The sequence below is a fragment of the Falco cherrug genome, chromosome 8 (assembly GCF_023634085.1).
Source record: "Falco cherrug isolate bFalChe1 chromosome 8, bFalChe1.pri, whole genome shotgun sequence".
Lineage (NCBI taxonomy): Eukaryota > Metazoa > Chordata > Aves > Falconiformes > Falconidae > Falco > Falco cherrug.
Window position 1 is genome coordinate 23,000,883 of NC_073704.1, and position 22,330 is coordinate 23,023,212.

The 22,330-nt window shown below is 39.9% G+C and overlaps 1 protein-coding gene across 1 annotated transcript in view; it reads right to left on the reverse strand.

The window, feature by feature from the left end:
• Nucleotides 1-22,032, reverse strand: part of SCN2A (sodium voltage-gated channel alpha subunit 2) — an 80,891-nt gene extending 58,859 nt beyond the window's left edge. Inside the window, exons 1-2 of the mRNA XM_014282933.3 lie at nucleotides 21,779-22,032; nucleotides 390-708 (exon numbers count right to left, since the gene is read on the reverse strand). Of these exons, the coding sequence (XP_014138408.2) occupies nucleotides 390-656 (267 nt within the window). The 5' untranslated portion in view covers nucleotides 657-708; nucleotides 21,779-22,032. The remainder of the gene's footprint in view (nucleotides 1-389; nucleotides 709-21,778) is intronic.
• Between the last annotated feature and the right edge of the window lie 298 nt (nucleotides 22,033-22,330).

Sequence of the window (22,330 nt, forward strand, 5' to 3'; positions counted from 1 at the left end):
AAGGCATTCAGCTACCTTTTAGATGGGTTTCATAGTGAAGACATGATCTTTTCGCATCTATAATACAGCAATTCATAAAATAATAATTCTAACGATAACCCCTGTGCTACTTCTTAATTTCTCCTGTGTGTAAAACACTGAAAGTTACAAGTTTTAGTATAATGCCAGGTATATTAAAATAAACCTAAATGCATCTCTACAAACAAACCAGGTCCCACAAACTTTCATTATTAACTTCTGTTCTTACAGTTAAGATTTCTGCCAATGAAATGGGGGAAATGTATAATACCTACAGACCATGTCCAAAATACTGGGAATATTATGCCTGTGAGAGGGTTCCTTGTATTTTAATCTTCTTAAAGTCTGATAAAAATATACAACACACTCACTTTTTTATTGATATAATATGGGTCCAGGTCTTCCAAGGGCTCAGACACCATTCCTGGAGGTATGTCGCCATAAATAAATGGCAGTGTCTTTCCTGCCTCCAAGTCGCTATTTGGTTTTGGGCCATCTTCATCATCATCGTCTTTGCGTTCTTGTTTGGATTTTTTAGCTTTTTCTTCATTAACACGCTGTTCAATAGCTGCAAGTGATTCTCTTGTGAAGTAGCGGAAGCTGTCAGGTCCTGGTGGTACCAGCACTGATTGTGCCATCTTTTCATCCTGCACCTCTTAATTACTGTTTAGCCTCTCTCATAAAAAAGTGCTAAAAATATATATATATAAAAAAAAAAACACAGAAAAAATTTAGAGCAACACAAATAGCTACAAATAATACAAAAGAATATACCTTCATAGAATTTTCTGTGGAACATCTTGTTAAATTCAGTAATTATCATCCAAGACGAGGCTGCTGTGAAACAGATTTTTTAATTTGTTTTTATTTCAAGACAAACCATTTTCCTTTGGAGCTGGCCTCTTAGAGCTGTCTTGAAGGTATCAATTCTTAAAATATTTAGTTTCAAATTCATTTAGTGCTTATGACAATAGAGTATCGATTCTACAGACTGTATTAAAAAAAAAAAAAGTCACATACAATACAATAACATCTTGCCTTTATCAAAGATAATGCTGTCTGTTCTAGTGAATAAAGCAGGAGATGTTTTCCACCGCATTCAGTGTGAGGAATCAACAATCCTGAAGTGTTTCTAGTTTTGTGTTGAGGAGTGAGACTCCAGACAATTATCCTTATTATCCCAAAAGCTGCACCTTGGACTAACCCTCCCTCTAGCTACAAGGACCAGAAATGACTCCTAGAATCCACTACTGCCATGTACGGCCAGAGGGATCAGTTGCAAGCAATGCAAGATGCTCTTTTTCTTTGGGTACAAATATGCTGCTTTTGCAAAGCTGCCAGCTCAGGAAACAAGATTCAGGCATAAGCACCTGTATTCAGATCCCCTGCCTGGTAACATACTGTGCACTGGAAGAATTGCTGAATTAAACAAAAATGATCTTTAATCATTACATACTGCATTTATATCTTTTATGTCTGATACCATATCGGCTGTATATATTTTGCACAGTTTTCACTAACAAGAGCAGACCCATCTCTTCTTAATGTCTCCAGACAGTTCAGTCAAAAAGAACAAGTGGAAAATATTCCCAATGCAAATACTTTGATCTGAAAACACAAAGGGCATCTTTCCTGTAGCCTTCAAGAATCTTTCTTAAGAGTCTTCCTCCTGAGTAAGCACATTAAAAATATAGCAAATGCAACAAAAAAGTAACAACTTCTGAGTAAGACAATATACCCACGAAACAATTACCAAATTAAAACAATACAATAGTTAGAAATACAATCAGCATGATCCTATTTTACTGTCTCACTAAATATACATATTCCAGTACAGCTGCAACAAATTCGTATTTTTGAAGCCCGCTAAATAAATTGCAACATGATGCTTTCCTCCCCTTTTCAACCATACGCACACAGCCATTTACACCTATACGGACATCTACACACATCCCAACTCCTGCAGGTCTCCCCGTGAGCATGCTCTTCCATTGCGGGCAAATGCACCTGGTGCATTCTGTCATGGACGGTCTGTAGCAAACTGCTGCTGGAAGCTGCACTATTAGCAGTAGAAGGGTTAATTAGGAAAATGAAAGTGGTCCTGCAGCAGAATCCTGTTAGATTTTATTGTTAATTACAGAAGAAGAAAAAAAAAATAAAAGGCATAATCCTGTTTCAATACTGCAGGAAACAATTAAAAATTCATTACCAGTGAAGAATCTTGCACTTATGTGGGTTTGGAATGGCACCAAGGAAGACTGCAGCTAAAATTCCATCATGTCTTTTCCTTTTTCATTTTTTTCTTTCCTTTTTTTTTTTTTTTTTTAAAGTCTCCTTCTACAGACCACACCTAACTTCCTGCTGAAGGATCCTGGTTATTGAAGTCAAATCTCGCATTTCCTGTGCGAGCCTACTAAGTGCTATAACTCTTACGGCCACTAGATGGTACTGATAGACATCCATAAACGGTTTTAGAAATGGTAAAGAATTTTTGCATACTCGAACACTTGCTTAAACTGAGACTCTGGGACTAAAATACACGGGTTTATATAACCAGCCAGGTCTCAGGATTCTCAAACATACTTGTGAATATATAGCAGCTACTGCTGATGAGACCATAGCTGTTAAACTGTGAAGGTGACACAGAAAGAAAGTGGGTGGGATAGCAAAGTAAGAGAAACAGAAAAATGGAGGTTGCACAGGCAGTGTACCATCAAAGCAGTTCCCGGGTCTGGATTATCAGCAGTCTGGAGTATTTTAAGATATAGCTTGTATGAGTTTTCTAAAGTAAACTCATACAATATATTTGATATGTATTCTTTCTAAATGTGGGAAAGCCAGAGAGGAAAGAATGGCAGCTCTGAATGTTCACTGCAGTGATGAATGCCTGTACAGAAATCACCCACGGTAGCAGGGAGCCAGACTGGATGATCAGGAGCACTGCACGCCCCTCCCATGTAACAAATCAGTAAGACAACACCTCTGGGCACCACATCACCTAAATGACATCCTACTTCTTTTCACTCTCTTGCTTTCTCTGTTTTTCTTATTCTTACTGATTTTCATCAGTGTTCGAGACCAGGGTGGATGGGACACTGAGCAGCCTGGTCTAGTGGAAGGTGTCCCTGCCCATGGCAGGTTGGTCCCTTCCAACGCGAACCATTCTATGATTCTATCATACCTTTTCTCTCACTGCACTAATAAAACTTTTTTAGCCTCTTTCTTTCCCCACCATCGATCTTCTGTCATTCCCTCCTTGTCTTATGCGTACCCAAATCTCTTTCAAACTTTTCAAGCAACACATTCCTGATTCAGACTTTCAAGCAATCATTTACTTCTGCCTCTCTGCCATCTCCTTTCCTTCAGCTGTGAAGTGGACTAAAGGAGCTGTGGAAAGTAAAAAAGAAAAAAAAGCAAGGGTCACTCTAAAGTGAGAAAGGTTGGAGAAGGAACAAATACAGTAGCTGAAGAAATGCCACTGTGCATTTGAAAAAAGGACAATGAAGAGAGGGACAAATACTGATAATTTGGTTCTTTGGTAATTGTAGTGAGAAAATGAACAGTCTGACTGGATCCAAACACTGTTTTTGAAATTTTCGGCAACTAAGAAGAAAATGTGTCAAATGAGAAATGTAATTTAATGACATCACAAATATTGATTTGGGTTTGGATCATTTAAACATTACACAATATTTTAAAATAATGTTAAAAGCCTTTTCTAAAAAGTCTTTTATTTGATAAGGTTTTCTAATTTCACAAATGACTCAATGAAATAAATAGAAATTGTGTAAACACTTCCATGTAACCAATATTTTTTTTGTTAAAAAGCTTTGGATGAAAACTTCTGGCTGGCTCTAATTGGGACTGTGGTTTACTTGGAGCTGCTCTGTAGTCTCACGTAAGAGGATTATGAGACAGCACAGATTCACAGTAGTAATGCAGCTTCTAACTACAAAAGTATTTTCATTATTTATATGTGTGGATATGTACATATGTGTGCATGCAGCTACTGATGAAAGTTGCAGTAAACCAAGTACCTGAGAAGCTGGGCTAATTCACAATATGGAAAAGGACCTTCGTTCTGCCATCAATGGTATATTAAGTGTCTGATTATTTGTTTCTTATTGTATGAGTCTGAAATTACCTGAGATCTCAATTTGATTTCCACCAGTGCTATATGCTATACAATCCACATGCATAGTATTAGGAAGGACAGTGAAAAGTAAAGACAAAAAGGAAATAGCTAGTGGGACATTGTATCCCATTGCTTAGATTCTTGTGTGTACAGTCTTACTAGGCTGTAAGGTGAAAAGAACAAGTATTGTAGAGAGACAGAACAGGTAGGAAATGCAATACGATCTTTGTAGTCTAAAAGAGAAATATATATACTTTTGAAGAGGAGACCACAGTACTACATCTAGAGAAGGTAGAAACAATCCTTAAAAATATATTGAAAAAATTAAATACTACATACTACAGTAAATGTAACAGATAAAATTAGTAGATATAGGAAGGGAAAATGATCAAATGAAATAGTAAATACCAATCAAAAACCAATCCAACATAACCTGCTTCAAAAAACATGGACAAAATTTACCTAAAATATAATAACTGAACAAGAATAATTCTGGTAATATGTAATTTCCAGCTGCTGTCTAGCTTCCTACCTACAGCCCTGGGTACATTTTATGAGTAGTTCTATCACCAATGCTATCCACCTTCCCACCTCTCTGGCACATCTGAAAGCTTGAAGTGGACTTTGACTTTTAATCATTTTGCAAAACAGTCATGGCCCATATAAAGGGCAGAGTTAAAGAAGTGTTCAGTGTCATATGTAAAGAAAATCTGCATGAGGGTGAATGATTTTTGACAGGACAGAGCTGAGAGAAACTTCTGAGTTTTTTCCTGGCAGTCTAGGAGCCCTTCATCTACAGACAATCTTGATTAATAAAATCAGAAAGCAAACAGATTACCAGATTCTCCTCAGAAATCTATAAAAATTAACTGTCTACGTTCAATGTTAAAGCAAAGCACTAAAATGTACAAGTGGCAACGTGCCATCATTCGGGGGTTTTGTAATCCTTTTACTCTCCAGCTGTGTGTTCCTATACTATGTTACAATTGTCCCTAAGTGCATGACTTTTCATTTATATAGTTCTGAATTTCATCTCATTCCAGTAACATCAGTCATCAAGCTCATCTTGTCCAATAGCTTGCTCATTGACAATGCTTCCCAACTTTGTGATAGCAGCAAATTACATTGGCATATTTCTACTTTCTGTGCTGAAACAATCAAATTTTAAATAAAATCTGTCCCAAAATTATAACAGTGACAAGCAACTTTGAGCAAAGTGTAGGTTACTGTGATACTTGCTGTAGTTTGCAAATAACGTTAATACCACTTTGAGAACTTTAATCTTAAAAACGCCAAAAAATCAGAAATTTATACTCTAAAATGAAGTAGTATTTTTTGCATTTAAAGAGAAAAAGGGGTAGAGGAGGGAAAATGGAGGTTTTTCTTCTTGTAAGTAATATACACTCAAACTTGTAAATTGTATACATTTAATCAAGTACACTGAATCTAAAGAAATTCCTGACACCTCTTCCCCCCCTGGTACTTAAAATACTTACTATACTACTAAAGTATTCATGATGATCTAGATGACTGAAAAACATGTTCGTTAGCTTTGCAGACTCCATGAAACTGAGAGAGCTACAGGTAAACTGGAGGATTAGAATTTGAAATGTTTTGACAAATAACAAAATGGTCTTGAAAAATGATGCAATTCAAGAGATACAAGTCCTACATTTTGTATTTAGGCAAGAATAAACAACTAAAAAATTAGCAGATGAGGAACAAAACCCCACCAATAGCTCTACAGGAGAAGATCTAGAGTACTTAACTGCATTACATACCAAGCATGAGTGAAAACTGTCAGTTTTGGAAAAAAAGTGCAAGTACTTAAATTTATAAACTTGTGAAATCATCTTCTACCCTTCTAGTTGGAGCAGTATGTCCAACTTGGGTACTGCATTTCAAAAAATATGGGGCCACCTGGAAAGAATTCAGACCACAGTATAAAAAACAAAACTTAAGAGAAAACATCCAAGGCATTGTGGAATTTGAGTTCTTTCTGTCTTTATTTTACATTGAAAAGTTTGATGGAGGAGACAATGACAGTCTTCATATGTCTAGAAAGCTCCTCCAAGGAAGAGGCATATAGGCAAACAGGTTGTGGGGTTAAACTTCAGCAAGAGGGACTTGCTAGGAAAGTGTTATTTTCACTTTTACCAGTGAAAATAGAGAATGAACAGAGCAGACAGACCGCAACCCTTCAAGGCCTTTAAGAAAGGCTAGGCCTTGTAAAAAGAAAGATCAGTGATGAGCGTGAGATTTGTAGCAAAACTGATCAGAATGAGAATCAAGAAACTTGTAACAGGCCCTTACTGTTTTAGGGTCTTAATGAGCATAGGTTTCTCATTGTTTTGTGCTGCTCCAGCTGTTAGTTTCTCCCTGGGCCTCAAGGGAGCAAAAGCTTATTGTTTATATACCAGAGCAGCAGAAAATAATGGGGTTTTGATTTCAGTCACTGTTGGCTGAGAAAATTCTTGAAGAATCAGTGGGGTGCAGGATACAAAAGAGTGACACCATATGCAGGAAAGTCCCAAGGACTTCTTTACAAAGAGACGAGGGCGCCTAAGGAAGCATTGGTGTGGAATAGGAGAGATCTTCCCCCAGTTTCTCTTTGCTCACCCCTGTCTCCTTCCAGCATTTTCATTTTCCCCTAATCCAACAAAAAGAAATAAAACCAATCACATTTAGAAAAGCTATTTCATAGTCCATTCTCTTACTTGCAACTAGCATCACTACTGTTCCTATACATGGGTAGAACAAGTGCTGGAAAAAACCCTGTTCTGTCTCAAAGGGCTATAGACCTTCTGGATATGTCAGCACCCCATGGCACTGCATGAAAGATTGTATATGATTGCCCTGTATGAAGGTGGAAGGTTTACAGCTGGTGTGGTACATCTGTTAACGTTTATGGTCTTACTACTCCACTGCTGAAATTAGTGGACAGAAAATAAAAATCAGTTTTCCTGCAACTGAGGTTTGTGTGTTTCATGCTACACTGCATCGTGTCATCAGTAGTCAGAGCTCTGACAGAGGTCTCTTCATCCAGTACCTATGTGCTGAATTGTGAATTTGAACAGTGGGTGTTTCTATATAACAATTTTTTCCAAATGGCTTGGAAGAGTTATATAAAAATACAGCTTCCTACACATTGTCCAACATTTTAAATGAATGCATAACTAGCAAGTCACCTTTGAAAATACATTTTCTGAAAATCTTAAGCTGATACAAGGTGGTGCTGTCAGAAGGGACAGCCCCATTCTCCACCCATTCTTGTCCTGGTCATTTCCCACTGTGATGGCTTCGAGCACTTCTGCATCTCTGCATTTTAGCCGTATCAGCTTACTGGTCTGCCTGAAAACTACAAATAAGTGGCCAGATGTCAAACAGACCAAAGAGCTGATCCACCACACTACAGAAATTAAGAGGCTTAATACGTCCCCTCACTTTTAGAGTGCAAAGGACTAGCTACCTGCCTACAGTGTCTTCCAAATTTTAGTGCTTCTCCTAAGTGCAAAGCTCAATAGGGCTTAAAGAGCCAGAGTATGAACAAACAGACCTTCAGTGCCTGAATGCTGAAGCTGAACAGAGCTTTAACAACTGTACAGTCAACAAATATTAGCATGGATCCTGTACCTAGTGTAGAACCCAGTATAGGTAGAATAAAAAACCAAAAAGGTTTCTTAAAATGCCCAAACCCTAGCAAATCTAGGGATGAAACAGGGCTAGCATTCAGTAACAGCAGCCTCAGGACTGCTCTTCCAAGATCAGAAGGTGACCAGGATCACCCTCCACCTTTCAACATGGATATCAGGACAGCATTTTATGCAAAATATGTGGCAAGAGTCATCTAGCGTGAAAATAGGTATACAAAAACCTCTATTGGGAAAGTTTGGGGGTTCTTTCAGATCAGTTTTCTCACTCAGTCTAAAAGTTATTTCAGGGTACTGCCCATAGGGCTATGGCAAGAAGTGCTCCAAGGAAGTATGAAAAATACATTGCTAAAACTCGGTTGATTGTTATCTTTGCTTACTGTTAGCCAGTAATTGGCAATGACTTGCATTTGGTTATAGCTACATGCTCCATTTTCCTCTTTATCAGAAATGATCTCTGAACAATTGCTGATTTTCAATCAAATGTCAGTGAATGAACAAAAACGTTACTTGTTTTTTTTCAGGTAAGACGCCCTAAAGTACTTCTTTCTAGCATTAGACAATTTGGTATTTTTCACTTGTTGAAAATACCGTTCTCTTTCTGTGTACAGTAAAACAAGCATTCTGCCAGACTCAGGTGATAAGTTCCTCCAGTTCTCCAGGACTAGAGGAAAAAGAAAAGGGCAATTCACACCTGGGAAAGATTCAAAACAACAGTTCAAGTTTCCCCTTTACAAAAAGGGATACATACTGACTGTCTCCAAAGCAAACAGCAAAGTGGGAGACAAAGTAATGGGAGAAGAGCATTTGCCAAATCCCTAATGAGGCTGGTTAAGTGATTAAGGCCTTTCAGCCATCAGAGGTGGGCTTTTCATCAAATCAATCTTTGCCCTGATATCTGTTGTGAAGAATGAATCCCCACAAGTACATTCTTGTATAAGTAAGTGTCAAGCTAGAGATATATCCATTTTTAGTGTGTTTGTGTGGGGAGAGTGACTATACAATTCAAAGATGTAATGATAACAGAAGTGCCATATGTACGGGATGAGCTAGATATTTCCAGATGCCTGAATAGGAGAATGTGCTGATTACTTATGCTGTTAATAAAACATGCTGTGATTTCTTTCCCAAAAAACCAGAACCCTGAGTTTAACATTCCCAGTATGGGCATTATGTAAAGATGTTTAGAATAAAATCTCCATTAATCGTAACTACAGCATGGCTACAGAAAATTCAGTCATATATAATTTAGATCCTTTTGGATAAAGGATGCCAGGTTGATGGGAAATTTTAAAATGCCCCTAACAACTGCCTAGAAATTTTGGATGAACAACTTCAGTCGTGATTCTGAACCTACTGACAAGTGGTGTGGAAAATACATTTCCACTTTTATAGCCTCTTGCCATCTTCTGTTGCAAACACAACCTACAAACAAAACTGCTGTGGTGGTTATTGTTTACATGAGCCTAGGTCAGGCTGCCACAGAAAAGCCAGGCCCAGCACCCCTCAGGCGAGGGCGCAGGGGCCCAGCACCCCTCAGGCCAGGGCGCAGGGGCTGCAGCCAGCTTCCACTCCAATCCCAAAGGCTCCTCTGGCCTTGGCGGAGCCGGCGAGCGGCGCCACGGGCGCTGCGGCAGCCGCGGGGGAGGGCAGGGCCGGGCGCACGCCGCAGTGCCGAGCCGAGCCGAGCCGAGCCGCCTCCAGAGCCCGCCCCCGCCGCCGGGCGCCTCAGGTGCGGCAGCCGGGCCGCCGCCCGCGGCCTCCGCGGCTGCCGTTGCCACACGGGATTGCAACGAGCGCAGACGGGCAGCGCGGTGCCGCGAGGGAAAAGCCAGGCCGGGGAGGCGGGCGGGGAGCGGCCGGGCTGTGAGGGGACGCGGCTCTGCAATGGCGGCGGGGGCCGCCGGCACGGAGCGGCGCCGAGGGGAGCGGAGAGCGGTTGCGTAGCAACCGGCCCGGCGGCTGCGGCACCGGCACCCGCGCTGCGGCCTGGCAGACAGCGCAGCGCAGCGGCAGCGCCGCCCGCGGGCTGCGGGAGCTCCCCGCGAAAACCTGCTCCAGGCAGATGATTTTTTCCAGAAGGAAAGCGTCCCCAGCCTGCTTCAGCGGGGCCTAATCAAACGGGGGAGGCAGGAGGGGCGGAAAAGAGCGGGCATTTAGCGTAGCGTAGGTAGCGGCAGGGTTGCGGGGAGGCAGGCGCGGAGGGGGCCGCGCTCCGCGGTGGCTGCGCCTGCCGGGGGCGTCGGCCAGAAGGAGCCGAGGCCCTGGGCAGGGGCTGGAGCCCGGCGAGCGCTGTCCCCAGCCCGGTCCGGGCTGTCCCACCCAGGCGGGCAGGAACCGGGGAGCACGATCCCTCCGGTGAGGTGTGCTCACCGGCTGTGTTGGGTGCGGACAGTCAGCCATGCTGCTGCCGCCTGCCTGCGGGCGGCCAGTTCCCTTCTTCAAGTGGGGGCGGTTGTTGTTTTTCTGGGGTTTGTTTGGTTTTTTGACTACGAAATGGTGACTAAAACCATAGAAACAGACATGGGGAGCTGGATGCTGGGACGGTTTTTACATCATCTTCCCTTTTAAAAGATGTTGCCCTTATTTCAAGCTGTTGGTATGTTTAAAAAAAAAAAATAACCTCCTCCACCACATGCTAAATAACCCTGACCTTAGGTTTGGTCTATAGAAAGCACATCAGGAGGTACGTATCTAATTTGTAACTCTGCAAAATAAAGAGAATCTGAATCTAAATGGGGTATTCTCTAAATAGTCCTGCAATTGCAAAGATAGTGCATTAGTAACAAAGACAACTGCCTCGTGAGGAACTTATTTCTAAAAGCAAAACACAATAGACACTAAAAGCGTGAGGACCATCCCACAGAGGGGAAACAAACATCTCCATGGATAACATATGAGAATTTTCCCCCTGGGAACTGCACTGCCGCTGACAGGCTCCCTGCAGCTGCACAGCACCAGCTGCCGAGGGGATCCTGCAGGAGTTAACGTAGCTTGAAAGAAGCATTAACTCCCTGGATATCCATCAGCTTCCAAGGGCAAGATGCCACAGACTGTATTTCCTCATCAGCACTACTCATGCCCCTACCTCCATGTCCTACTATATAACTGCACCTGGAAACATACCAAGGTCTCTGAAGCAGGCAGAAACAGAAAAAGGCATGACTGAAAAGCACAACTCCCTTTCCCACACCTGGTCTCCACCAGATTCCCTTTGCCACTAGAATGGAAGAACTGGCTTTGTTTCAGGGAAATGCCACTTCAAATAAGCCAGAAGCAAAGTCATTTCAGTGATACTGGAAATTAAGTCATAGATGAAGTCCCATATTTACTTCTAAATATTCTTTTAGTCTTACAGTGGTTTATGGGTTAGCAGTTGTTACTATATCCTTAGGGATAAAGTGCAGATGGGTCCAAGCTAGCTACTAGTTACAGGTTGTCTTGTTTCATAATAATTACAGATGGGGCTGATGGTACTGTTTGTTATTGAGATACTTGACCTGTCCCATTTTCCTTTCGTTTTATGCCGCCACCCCCACCCTTCCCTTGCTTACTTAAGCCAAACTTGAAGCACTGGGGCTAAAATTTCCTTTTTTGCCTCAGGCTGATTTTTGGATGGAAGCTGCAACTTAAATGATGCAACTATTTCTAAGAAAAAGCTACAGATATATATTTCTTTCTAAAATTTTATAGCTGACAATTTTCGAAGCATGAATATGAAGCCCTGCAGAACCTCTTGCATAACAGCGTTCTGCATTTTGGACTTTTCTGTTGGAGTGATATCTATAACATTTACTCAGAGTTGAAAGCTTTTGAAAAAGTAGTTTGCATATATTTGGAAGAACACCCCAGAGGTTTAAAGGTGTGAATTCCAGAGATAATGCCTTTTCTGTTGATGTTTGAGTGTCCAGCTGAGAGGATTTTCCTGCAGCTGAAGTCTTTGTGGACTGTGCTGACCTAAGAGTGGGAATGTTTTCCTCTTTCTGTTCTTAATGACCCTATACATTGGTTATTTGAAAATAATAATAATAATAATAATAAAACAAAACAAAACAAAAAAACCAAGAAACCAGAAGGAAATACAGAAAGAAGAAAGAATACAGAAAAAAAAATTAGGAAGAAACAGAGACATATCTGGGATTGAAGACTGGCAGGAGAAAAAACCTCCAGGGAAGTGATATGTGGAAGAACTGTCAGCCTGGATAAAGAGATTGTCTCAAAATTAGCTGTAGTAGTCCTGGAGGCTGGTTGGAGAGACGTGAAAAGCTCAAGGACTTGCAGATTATTATGACGAAGAAAATAATCTAGGTTGATCAGTTTGGCCTCACAGGAGACTAGACTGGGAAAAAGTGATGGAAAAGGGAAGAGGGGTAGGGAGGAGTCAGTATAAGGGGGCAAGCTGAGACAGGACAAAGCAAAAAAGCTTCGGCTCGATGGGCAAGAAAGGGAATAAAAAGCTGAAATAACTGGACTGCAATTAATTGGAGGGATGGACAATAAGATCTGAAACTGAGTTTATAGAGTACTATATGCATACTTCACAGACCCCTGAACCTGTCATCTTTAAACATAACTTCAGTAATTCCTGATTGTTCATATGGGTATCAGTATGATCTCCCTAAAATTGTGTACAGACACTCCAATAAGAAACACTTATTACTGCAGGAAGGAGGACTCAAATGACAGCATTTGCAAGAATGAAGATCTCACTTTCAGTCCATTTGTCAGTAGATACTATAATGCAACACTCACTGTCTTCTGTAGTACACAATATGAATGAGCTCTTAAAAGCAGTGAGATTTGTTTTGGAGACTTCCTTGATTCATTGGTGCTGCATGTGGATTGGGAGAAGTGACTAGTGGGAAGGAGAAAAAGGACAATAACTACGTGGGCAAAAAGTACTGTCCTTTGTGCAAGGTCTGTATGCTGTCCCAGAGAACTGGATGTCACCTCTACCTGTGTCATGAGTAGGATTCACCTTCCGTGGTGTCAGATGTCTGTATCTGTAGGCATGCACGTCTAAGCCAATCTGAACTCCTTTCATATCCACTGGAGGAAAATTAGTCCTTCGATAAGCAATTCTTCTGACCCATTTTAGATATCTACCTCGAGGAGGCAAGTTGTGCCCTAGAAGTGCCTGTTTCTCTCCACTGTATAGGGAGATGGGATGAATTCTACTCAGTATTCCAATATGATGGCAGGCAATTCACTCAAATCACTCTTTTCACAAATCATATGTTTGATTTCCAGAATGTAAAGACAGCTTTAGTTCAGTGTCCCATAACTGACTGCTTGAATCTGCCACTTAACACACTTTTAATGCAATTTTAAAAATGTGAAATATTTAGTGGAACCTTTTATTTCCGCCCTGCTTTATTAAATATCAGCCATTTATTTTTCAGCTATTAACATTATTCCCACTTCACATTTTGAGAAACAGAAGCACATGTGGTTTTGGAAACAGAATGACATGAAAATATATGTTGCATACTGATACACATTAACAGAGGCAGGGCGGGAACTGAATATTCCTGTTCTAGTACTTCGCATGTATGTTAATTACTGTAATTTTAATAGTTATGATTTATTGCAGCTCTACCAACTGTCCAAAACTTCACACTACAGGCATCTCTACAGATGAGTAAGTATATCTTTTAAATGAAGATGTCACCAGTGTGACAAGGTTGGATGTATATTCAAAATTTGGCAACCAAAAAGGAAAAATTAAACCAAACAGCATGAAATTAGATCCCATGATGAATAATATGGCTGGTGACTTGTGCAGAACAGCCAGGTGTTACACAGCATTTCCCAGCCTATCATGCAGGAACCATTAGAACACTTAAGAGCTACAGCTTCATCCCCCCTCCGCCTCCCATGCAAAGGAGGACGGCAAACATCACCACTACTCCCCGGTGACCTGACCAGCATGTTTGTTTCTCTGAGTAATGAAAAGCTTAGACAGATATACAACATTAGGAAGCAACAAACAACTCTCTATTAAATTTAGAAGATTTTTTTTATCTGAAAGGAAACAGAGTAGTTAATTGGCCCACAATTAAATAGAATTGCCATTAAAAAAAAAAAAAAAACAAACCCAAACCAACAAACAGCTTGCCAGGGCCGGTTTCTGCTTGCCTTTTATAGTGTCCTGATAACCTGTCAGATCAAGAAATAAATTAGGAATATTCTGAACACTATAACATCATATTTATGGATCAAGTTATCCTGAGGGACAAAGTGCATATGGCAGACATATGCAGTTAAGCAAGAACAGAAAGATAATATCACTATTCCATCAAGAAACTTGAAGGGCCTGAGGGAGCAACCCAGACTCATAAATACAGGACCAGAGAGATCACTATGAGTGTTTATTCTGACACTGCACAGTGTGGCTTATAACAGTCCCCTGATTTAACATGACCCTCAGCTGGAACACACCAAACTCATGTGAGTCTCTTACTGTGTCACCTGATGGCAAAGTATTATTCCAATAACATGGGTGCCTTATTTTATACTTAGACATCACTTTTCTGGGTAGTGAAGTCAAGAAAACTTCTGTGCCGCTTCTCCTTTTAAGTATAGGGATTTGTCAGAAATGGAAAGCTGAACAGTTACACCATATATTTACCCAAATCTAACTATCTCCTGATTTTTTTTCACAAGAGAGAAAAAACCTCATGAAACATATCTCAGAGAACCAACAGCAGTAAAATTCAATCACTCTCTTTAAAAAAGCAGATTCAGTTTCAAGGTAACTTGAAAAAAAAAAAAGGTGAGGCTTGTTCATTATAGTATCCTTTTATAACTATGGGGAAAGGAAGGATTGTTCAAGATAATCTACGGAAGTCTTGGCTAAAATACAACTGCAGCCCATGATAGCTGGGTGTTTTGGAACCAAGATTTGTTCAGTGGAGTTTGACAATTTACTCCAGTTTGGAATAATTTCCAACTGTAAATTTTCTTTGAGTATATTTCATTTGCATTTGTTGGTACATGTGAATAAAGCAAGGGAGCAGATGTTGAAAACCTCCTCAGGAGAGTTTATCCTTTCCCACTATGTTTGAGCCAGCAAAACAGGTTCTGATTAGAGGGAATACAAGAGCTCCCTAAAGAGTTCCTAGAAGCATTCCTGGCTCACAGCATCACCTGCCACCTGGAGCTGTACCACTGCAAAATTTTCCCACTGGAGCCATGCACACCACACTGCTCACCTTTGTACAGGAACACAGATACACGTTTCAATATTTGCTTTACAATGGATTCTGTTTTTTTCTCGTATGAAATAAATTTGTGTACACTCCTAAAATTTCACTTCCCCCGCCCCACAATAAATTGCTTTCCCCCATCAATCACTCTCTTTTAGATTCCCAGAGGATATTTCCTTTCCTTATCACAGTTTCAGAGCTGTTTGCCCATCTTCACAATATTTATACCAGCTCACTCGATTCCTGCATTGTATCCATCATCTCTCTCACTAAGGACAGATTATTTTGAGAACGTGTGAATCCTTAAATTAATTTGGAAGTGAGGTCAATACTGAGAAAAGCCATATAATCCCTTTCCTAGCAATGGAGAATGCTTCTGGGTTCCCAGCCTCTGCCACTCCATAGAGCAAGATATCAACATGAGTAATAGCACCCAAGTGTCCTATATAATATTAAAGGTCATCATCTTCATACTCTAAGGCTTACATTCAAATTTAATATTTGTTTTTTCTTGAAGGATACTGGTGGAGTAGAGTAACAAATTTCTCTCTGTGCAAAGACTAGCCTGCCTTCAGCTTGGCTTAGAGGGCCGAAGCTTTGCTTCAGATCAAAGATCATGTAATTCATAGCAACTACAGCTGGCAAAAGCACAAGTATATTTTTACAGTCACAAATGTTGCAAAATGCTTTAAATGTTAACTTTCACAGAAAATTTTGAAAAAAAATAATTTGAAACAATAACTCTCGAAAACATTTTGTTGTGTATGTTTAGTCAACAAAACTACAAAAGCAAACTGTCTGCAAGATGTAAAATGTTATTCTATTGAAAAGTGACTCTCAAATCTGCCCAGTAACACTTAGTGTATTGCTTCCTAACAAAATTGATTTCCTTAATAATGTTAAAGATTTGCATCTTACCATTGCTACTGATAGTAAAATTGGGCATTTTCTGTTGCATCTATTAGTATTTTGCAGAAACCAAATAAAAATAAAACAGCTTATCCTGCATCTCAGCATTTTCAAAGCATATTCTCATTGCTTTGCTAGGAGAATTTTTCAGTAGTATTATTGCGGTACCTAGGAGGCTGTCTGCTGTCAGCAGTTTTGTGTTACTTCCCATTCTACAAAATGGAAACCTGCCCCTGCACTGCAAAATGTAACCTGTGTGAATACATTTGCTATCAGTTTGTTTGCACAGCCATCACTGAAAGCTCAGCCTGGATACAATCATGCAGTGTTTGCCCCATGTCTGCTTTCAGGTTAATGCATCTACAGAAGGAATATTTTTTCATTCTGACTGGTTTCGGTAGTTATCTTTTAGTTTCCATGGTTTTATTATTGACTATCAGTAAAGAGAAAGCATATGAAGCTCACACACTCTACAAATATACCTGTTATCCTCTTGTGATATGACCTTGTGTGCCACAGTCCCAGTTAGAACAACCTCGCCAGACTTCCAGTGTGGAAAACTGATCTCACAAAGCTTGCCTTGTGGCCCAAAAGGTAGGATTTTCCACTGGTTTGCATCTGGTACAAGTATTTACTAATAAACAAAATACAATGAGTATACTTAGAGATAGGCTGTCAAATTTCAAATTCCCTGGGCAGAGTTCTTGTTTCATAATAGTTGTGGTTGTATAGAAATTTGCCATACACTCCCCTATAAGCACATCGTTTGTTTAGATGCTCAGGTGCTACTTCAACCTTCTTTTTGTTGGCATCTATTTATGGAACTCATTTTTAAACAGCAAATTCAGACCAATGTCTAGGGCAAGGACACTTGTTTCTGACCTTGCTCTGTCTGTATGAAGTTTATGATGCATTAAACTGGCCACTATTCTTCTTGAGATCAGACTATCAAATTTTTTCTGCATGGATGTGACTCCATTTTGTATACATATGTGGAATCTGGCTCCTAGTATATCTCTGATCCTACCGAGAAAAATGCAGGAGTCTAGAAGATGGTGTATTGCTTTTGAGAACTTGAGTCAGACTCCTAATTTCAGTGTGAGTCATTTACATTTATCATCAAACAAAACTGCATTAGGGTCAAAGTCTGCTCAGGATTTTGCAGTTACTCTGAGGAAGGTGAGATGTGGTGAGGATGGCATAGAAAGAAGTAGTGTCTAACTAACCCCCATTCAAACAGGAACACTGTTTCTGCCCCACTCAAAGCCTGCTGGTAATAATGTCAGAAGAATGACAGCAGCAGATGTGGAAATATTGTAGCTTTAATTCAGTTAGCTCAGTACCAATGACCAGAAAGCTATGGAGTGATAGGCTAGCAGGCCAAATGAGTAGCCAAAATAATCAGGTGGGTTGGTACAGTTTCATAAAGCACATACACTGCATTTGAAAACATAGTACTAAGCTGAGAGCTGGCTAAACCTACTGCAGTTGTACTTTTTACTGCAGGGTTGAATTGTACCCAATATTTTTGGCTAAAGTGAGTCCTTTGACATCCTCTAAACATACTCAAAAGCTGTACGTTACGACTCCATTTAAGCCCAGACAAGCAGCACCATATGGCATAGAAATCAGGCATCTCCTCTTATGTGACAAGTCCACATTAGACCACGAGAAGACCTCTTACTGTATGTTCAAAACCTGGACATCCATCGTCTTAAAACACAGTCTGCTAACGTTACATGTTATGAGCTTTTCTGAGTATACACTGCATAGAGTAATCATTATGTTCTTTAACACGAGCCTCTTTCTTGATGGTGGAAGTCAGCATTTTTGCTGCATAATGGGAAGTAGCTGTGGGGATGTCCAGAAAGAGGAGTGAGAACTGGCTAGTGCTAGCAGTTCAAGAGCTCACCTGGCCAAAATCAGATTCTGCCCACATTCAATGGAATCTGAGCTAAGAATCAAGAAGCAACTGCAATTGCAATTACACAAAACCCAAGAAAACTTCATATAGAAACAATCACCGAACTTCATGCAGAAAGACCTAAAAAATTTATTACTGATTTTTTAATATTTTTTGATCTTTTTTTCTATATAGTATGAACAGAGCTGACAAAATTTTGTTTGCTTAATAATTTCCATCATGAGAATCTCTTCCTAATGCTTTCAGCTTTGCCAGACATTAATTGTTGGGACTGAATTTCTTTGTGCTGTTGGTCTCATCCTGATTTCTTTCTTTAATGGCACTATAAATGGTGAGATACTTCTTTCAATGAAGTTACAAAGAAAAGCTTAACTTGACAATGTGGATCCATGTGTCCTCATGATACTTAATTCTTTCAGCTTGAATGCTTATAACAACAAAAACTTCACCACTTAATAGAAAAAAATACATTTGTAGTCTGCTTATTAGGAAAAGTTTGAAAGTATTATTTTACTAATCTACAAGTTTAAAAACCAAAAGGCAAGAACAATGAATCTATGTTATTAGGTTTTTTAATAGGAAGATTAAAAACCATTTTTGTAATTATTTAATGAGTATGTTGGTAATACTGCAGCGCTAAAATATATTTCCTGCCATATTTTTAGAACTTTTGCTACAATCTCTTTACTCTGAATTTTGTCAAGCAGGCTGCTCAAGCAATATAAGAGTCTGTATTTTGTTGTTCCTGTTTAAATTTCTTGAAATTTGGCCACTCAGCATCTCTCTAAAATAATTGCTAAATGCGCTCAGAAAAAGCTTCTTAGCAGCTTGCAATAAATACTTACAGAGCTGCCACATGTTGACTGTGTTTCTGCCTAGCATTAGCAATTCAGTGCAATTGATAGCAATAGCTGCTGAGGCATCAAATGCTGAAACCAGGAGCAGAAGCAAAGCCCTTCTGCTGGTCCCAAACCAGCTGGAGGCAGGAAGAGGAAGCAGCCTAACAGGAGGTAAGGTAGGAAAAAGGTAGGGTAGGAAAAAAGAACAATAGTAGGTTCAGAAGCAGAAATAAGAGAGGTAATGTTGTGAGCTTGGAAACAACAGGAATTTGAACTGAATAACTTGAACGTAGTTATTCAATGCTTCTTAAAATTGTCCTCTTTCAGTATTTTGGTCCCAAACCCTCTTTACTGCATGTCTTCCCTAATATGCAGTGATTACAGAATTATTATTTTCCTCCTTAGCTATTTTTTATGATTCTAAGCCTTATGGTATTTAGTGGTTCACACCACCATTTGCCTCCCCACATTAATGTCTCTTTGAAATCAAGTACATTATTTGAAGAAGAACAGGAGATTCAGTCCACCATTGGCATAAGTGTCTTTTAACCCAGCACTTCTGAGACTCGTAGGTGTCAGCGAAAGGAGAAGGAGGCATAAGAAATGGATTATTTCGAGTGGCTTCAGGAAGCCTCTAGAAAGGAGGCCTTCACAATCCCCGATGCCTGCTCAGCAAGCGAGGGCAAAGAGAGAGGAATGGGGGGGCTTTGATGCATGAGAGGTTGCTCCCACCCTGGGGGAGTACAGGACCAGGGTCTGCTGCTGCAAAGGATCCACACTGTCCTCTGGAGAAGCTGTGCATGGCCTTAAAACAATGGAAGCCACACAGTAAAAAGCTTGTTCATGATTTTCAGGCTCCAGCGGAGAGCTGTATGCATAAGAAGGGGTTGCAGTTGCATTTGGAGCCTAGTACGATTCAAGCAAATAGGCTATATTAGATTTCAGTGTCCTTTCTGTCCCCTCTGCAGGAGAGTTTAGGGGCTACTCAGGGGTAGAGCAGGGCTGCAGGTCATGACCCAACACATCAAGGTCCGTGATGAAGAAACTGAGCAAGCAGCGCTGACAGCGTAACTGCTGCTGGCCTCTTGCTCTGGCTGCAGAGTGGGTCTGCTGGTCCCTGCTGCAGGATCTGATGTTTATAGGTATAGAAAGTACACTTCAATTAGAGTAGTTCAGATGAACAATACTAACAAGAGGGCTTAAATATCTCCTAAAATTAAGTTTCACAAAAGGCCCTCCCAGGGCCGGCTTTCTTTTGGGGACAACTTTCACTTGAAGTCCTCCAGAAACATCCGACTTCATTGCTGCTGAAGGGTAACTGGATCATGCTTTGAGGCAATATCACTATTTATGTGTTCATATTTCCCCAAGACTAATGTTCACAAGTAACATACTCAAAATCTGTAAGAATTCAGCTTCAATATTTTCCTTTAAGGCTTGCAGAAGCCAAGTGGATTTTCTTTTTATTTTTTAAATGTGAAAGTAAATCTATAACTCATCTTAAAGCTATAGTTTGTTTACCCTACTAACTGCATTTTATGAACACTGCAAAATTTCTGTGATTAAAAAAAATTATTCTCTCCCTGAACATTGGTGTAGTCTAAAAATCAAGAGAACAGAGCCAGGTACTTATCTACTTGCCTAATACTAATAACGTGAGTCATCCTATTGACATGCCTTTTTGTTGTTGAATTGGGGCCTATAGACATAAGAGAACGTCATTTATTTAATGCTTTTGTCACTGGAGGAAATTGCAGAGCATTTGGATGCGATTATTAGTCTTTTCTCCAGATCTATTCAAGAATGGATGATCCTTTACCATCTAGTCAAGATATCTTCAGACATTACAATGGCTGAGCCGTACCCATATATACATATTGTAAACATTGGTCAGAAAAATCCAAATGAGCATAGGTGGCAAGAATGCTGTGAACCTTCTTAACATTTCACATGTATCTAGGGAATCATCTAAAGCCAAGGCAGCATCTAGCATTCAAATCCCAACAGGCAATTTTCTGTTGCTTCACTAATCACCACTAAAAAAAAAAGTTTACCTTTTCACAGGTAAGATTAAGTGCTTTCCTACTTACCACTTTATAATAGAAAGCAAAATGCATTTAAACTAATCACATATTCTTTTTTCTCACATACTGACTACAGAGCCCTTTCTCTGGTTTATGACTGTGTAAATCATTGCATTTCTACATTATTTTTCCCTGACTAAATAAATTATTGCTGTAAAAGAAAAAAACTGGAGGTTTGAAAGAAGAGTCAGGGGGTACTGCATGAGCTTCCCACCTCCTGAGTCATTCTGCTGTCTCTCCCAGTATGTATCATCTAAAAAGATAATGAAAGGAATATTTTTTTCCTTTCTCATGCAATATGGAATTAAGTTTTTACAATAAAAAAATCATTCTTATATCTATAAAATGATTTACAAAACACATGTGTTGCATATGACATTTGCAGCAGTGCAAAACCATGTTTAGTCACAGAGAAGTCCTCCATTCTGTCTTCCATCAGGGAGAGGCTGTTTTGGGAGATGAGGGAGGGGAAAATCCTGTAAATCTCCTATACCTCACAGAAACAAAATGATGAATTTAGGAAGTAAAGAAAGCCTCTGACTGAATATGGTATAAAGAAGCAACAGCACATTTCTGCATTAAAACTGGGTAATCCCAGAGATCTAATTGTATGCTTTAAATTACAGTCCAATTTGTATTCTGGATACAGCACCAATATAGCCTCCAGCAGAAAAAGAGAACACTTGTGGATGACCACCTCAAAACAACAGCAATAAATTACCACTATTAGGATGAAAAATACAAACTCAATTGTAATTATAAACACACAATCTTAAAAATACATAGGACCAGAGAACTCCCAAGAGCAACAACATTTTTTATTATTGTGCTAAGACCTAATTAAATACTATGAAAAATCCATGCAGTGGCAAAGATGGCTATTACTGCCTCTCCTCTTGTTCTATTAATATTAATTGAAAGCTAGGTGTGGCACCACAGGAGAGGAATCTTGGTACAAAATAACTGGAATCTATTGACTAAGCATTTTAATTAAATATTGTATTGTCTTACCTGATCAAAAGAGAATTAAAAATCATGGTATAAGAAATATCCATACACTTGTAGATGATGAGGCTCCTTCTACTGCAGGTTCAGGTTTCTGGGAAAAGAAGCTTGTAACTCTTAATTTCACTGAAATGAAAAAGGGAAGAAGTAAAGAAAGAACCTCCCCATCAAAGCAACAAAGGAATCTCTGCAGTATTCTGTAGTCACTTCGCCTGCTTCCTGTTCTAGAGATTCACTCTTTGAATCCCAGCATCGATCAGAAAATTGGTTGTGGGGAATAAAAGAGGAAGGGGAGGGAAGGGCTGAGGGGGAGGCAGGCGGCGGCACGCTGCGTGCGAGCGCCACCTGCCGGCGCGGACGGGAGCTCGGCCGGGTTCTTGCGCCGTCAAAACTGTATTTCAGTTTTATAGTCGTATATTAGCCCTTGATTATACAGCTTTTAAATGAAGTAAGTAGGTTAGGACTAACGAATGCTTATATATTCTTAAAAATTGGTTTGAGATTTAAACTGCAAAACTTTTTTTTGAAATAACGAAGTAGGTATTTGGATACATCTGT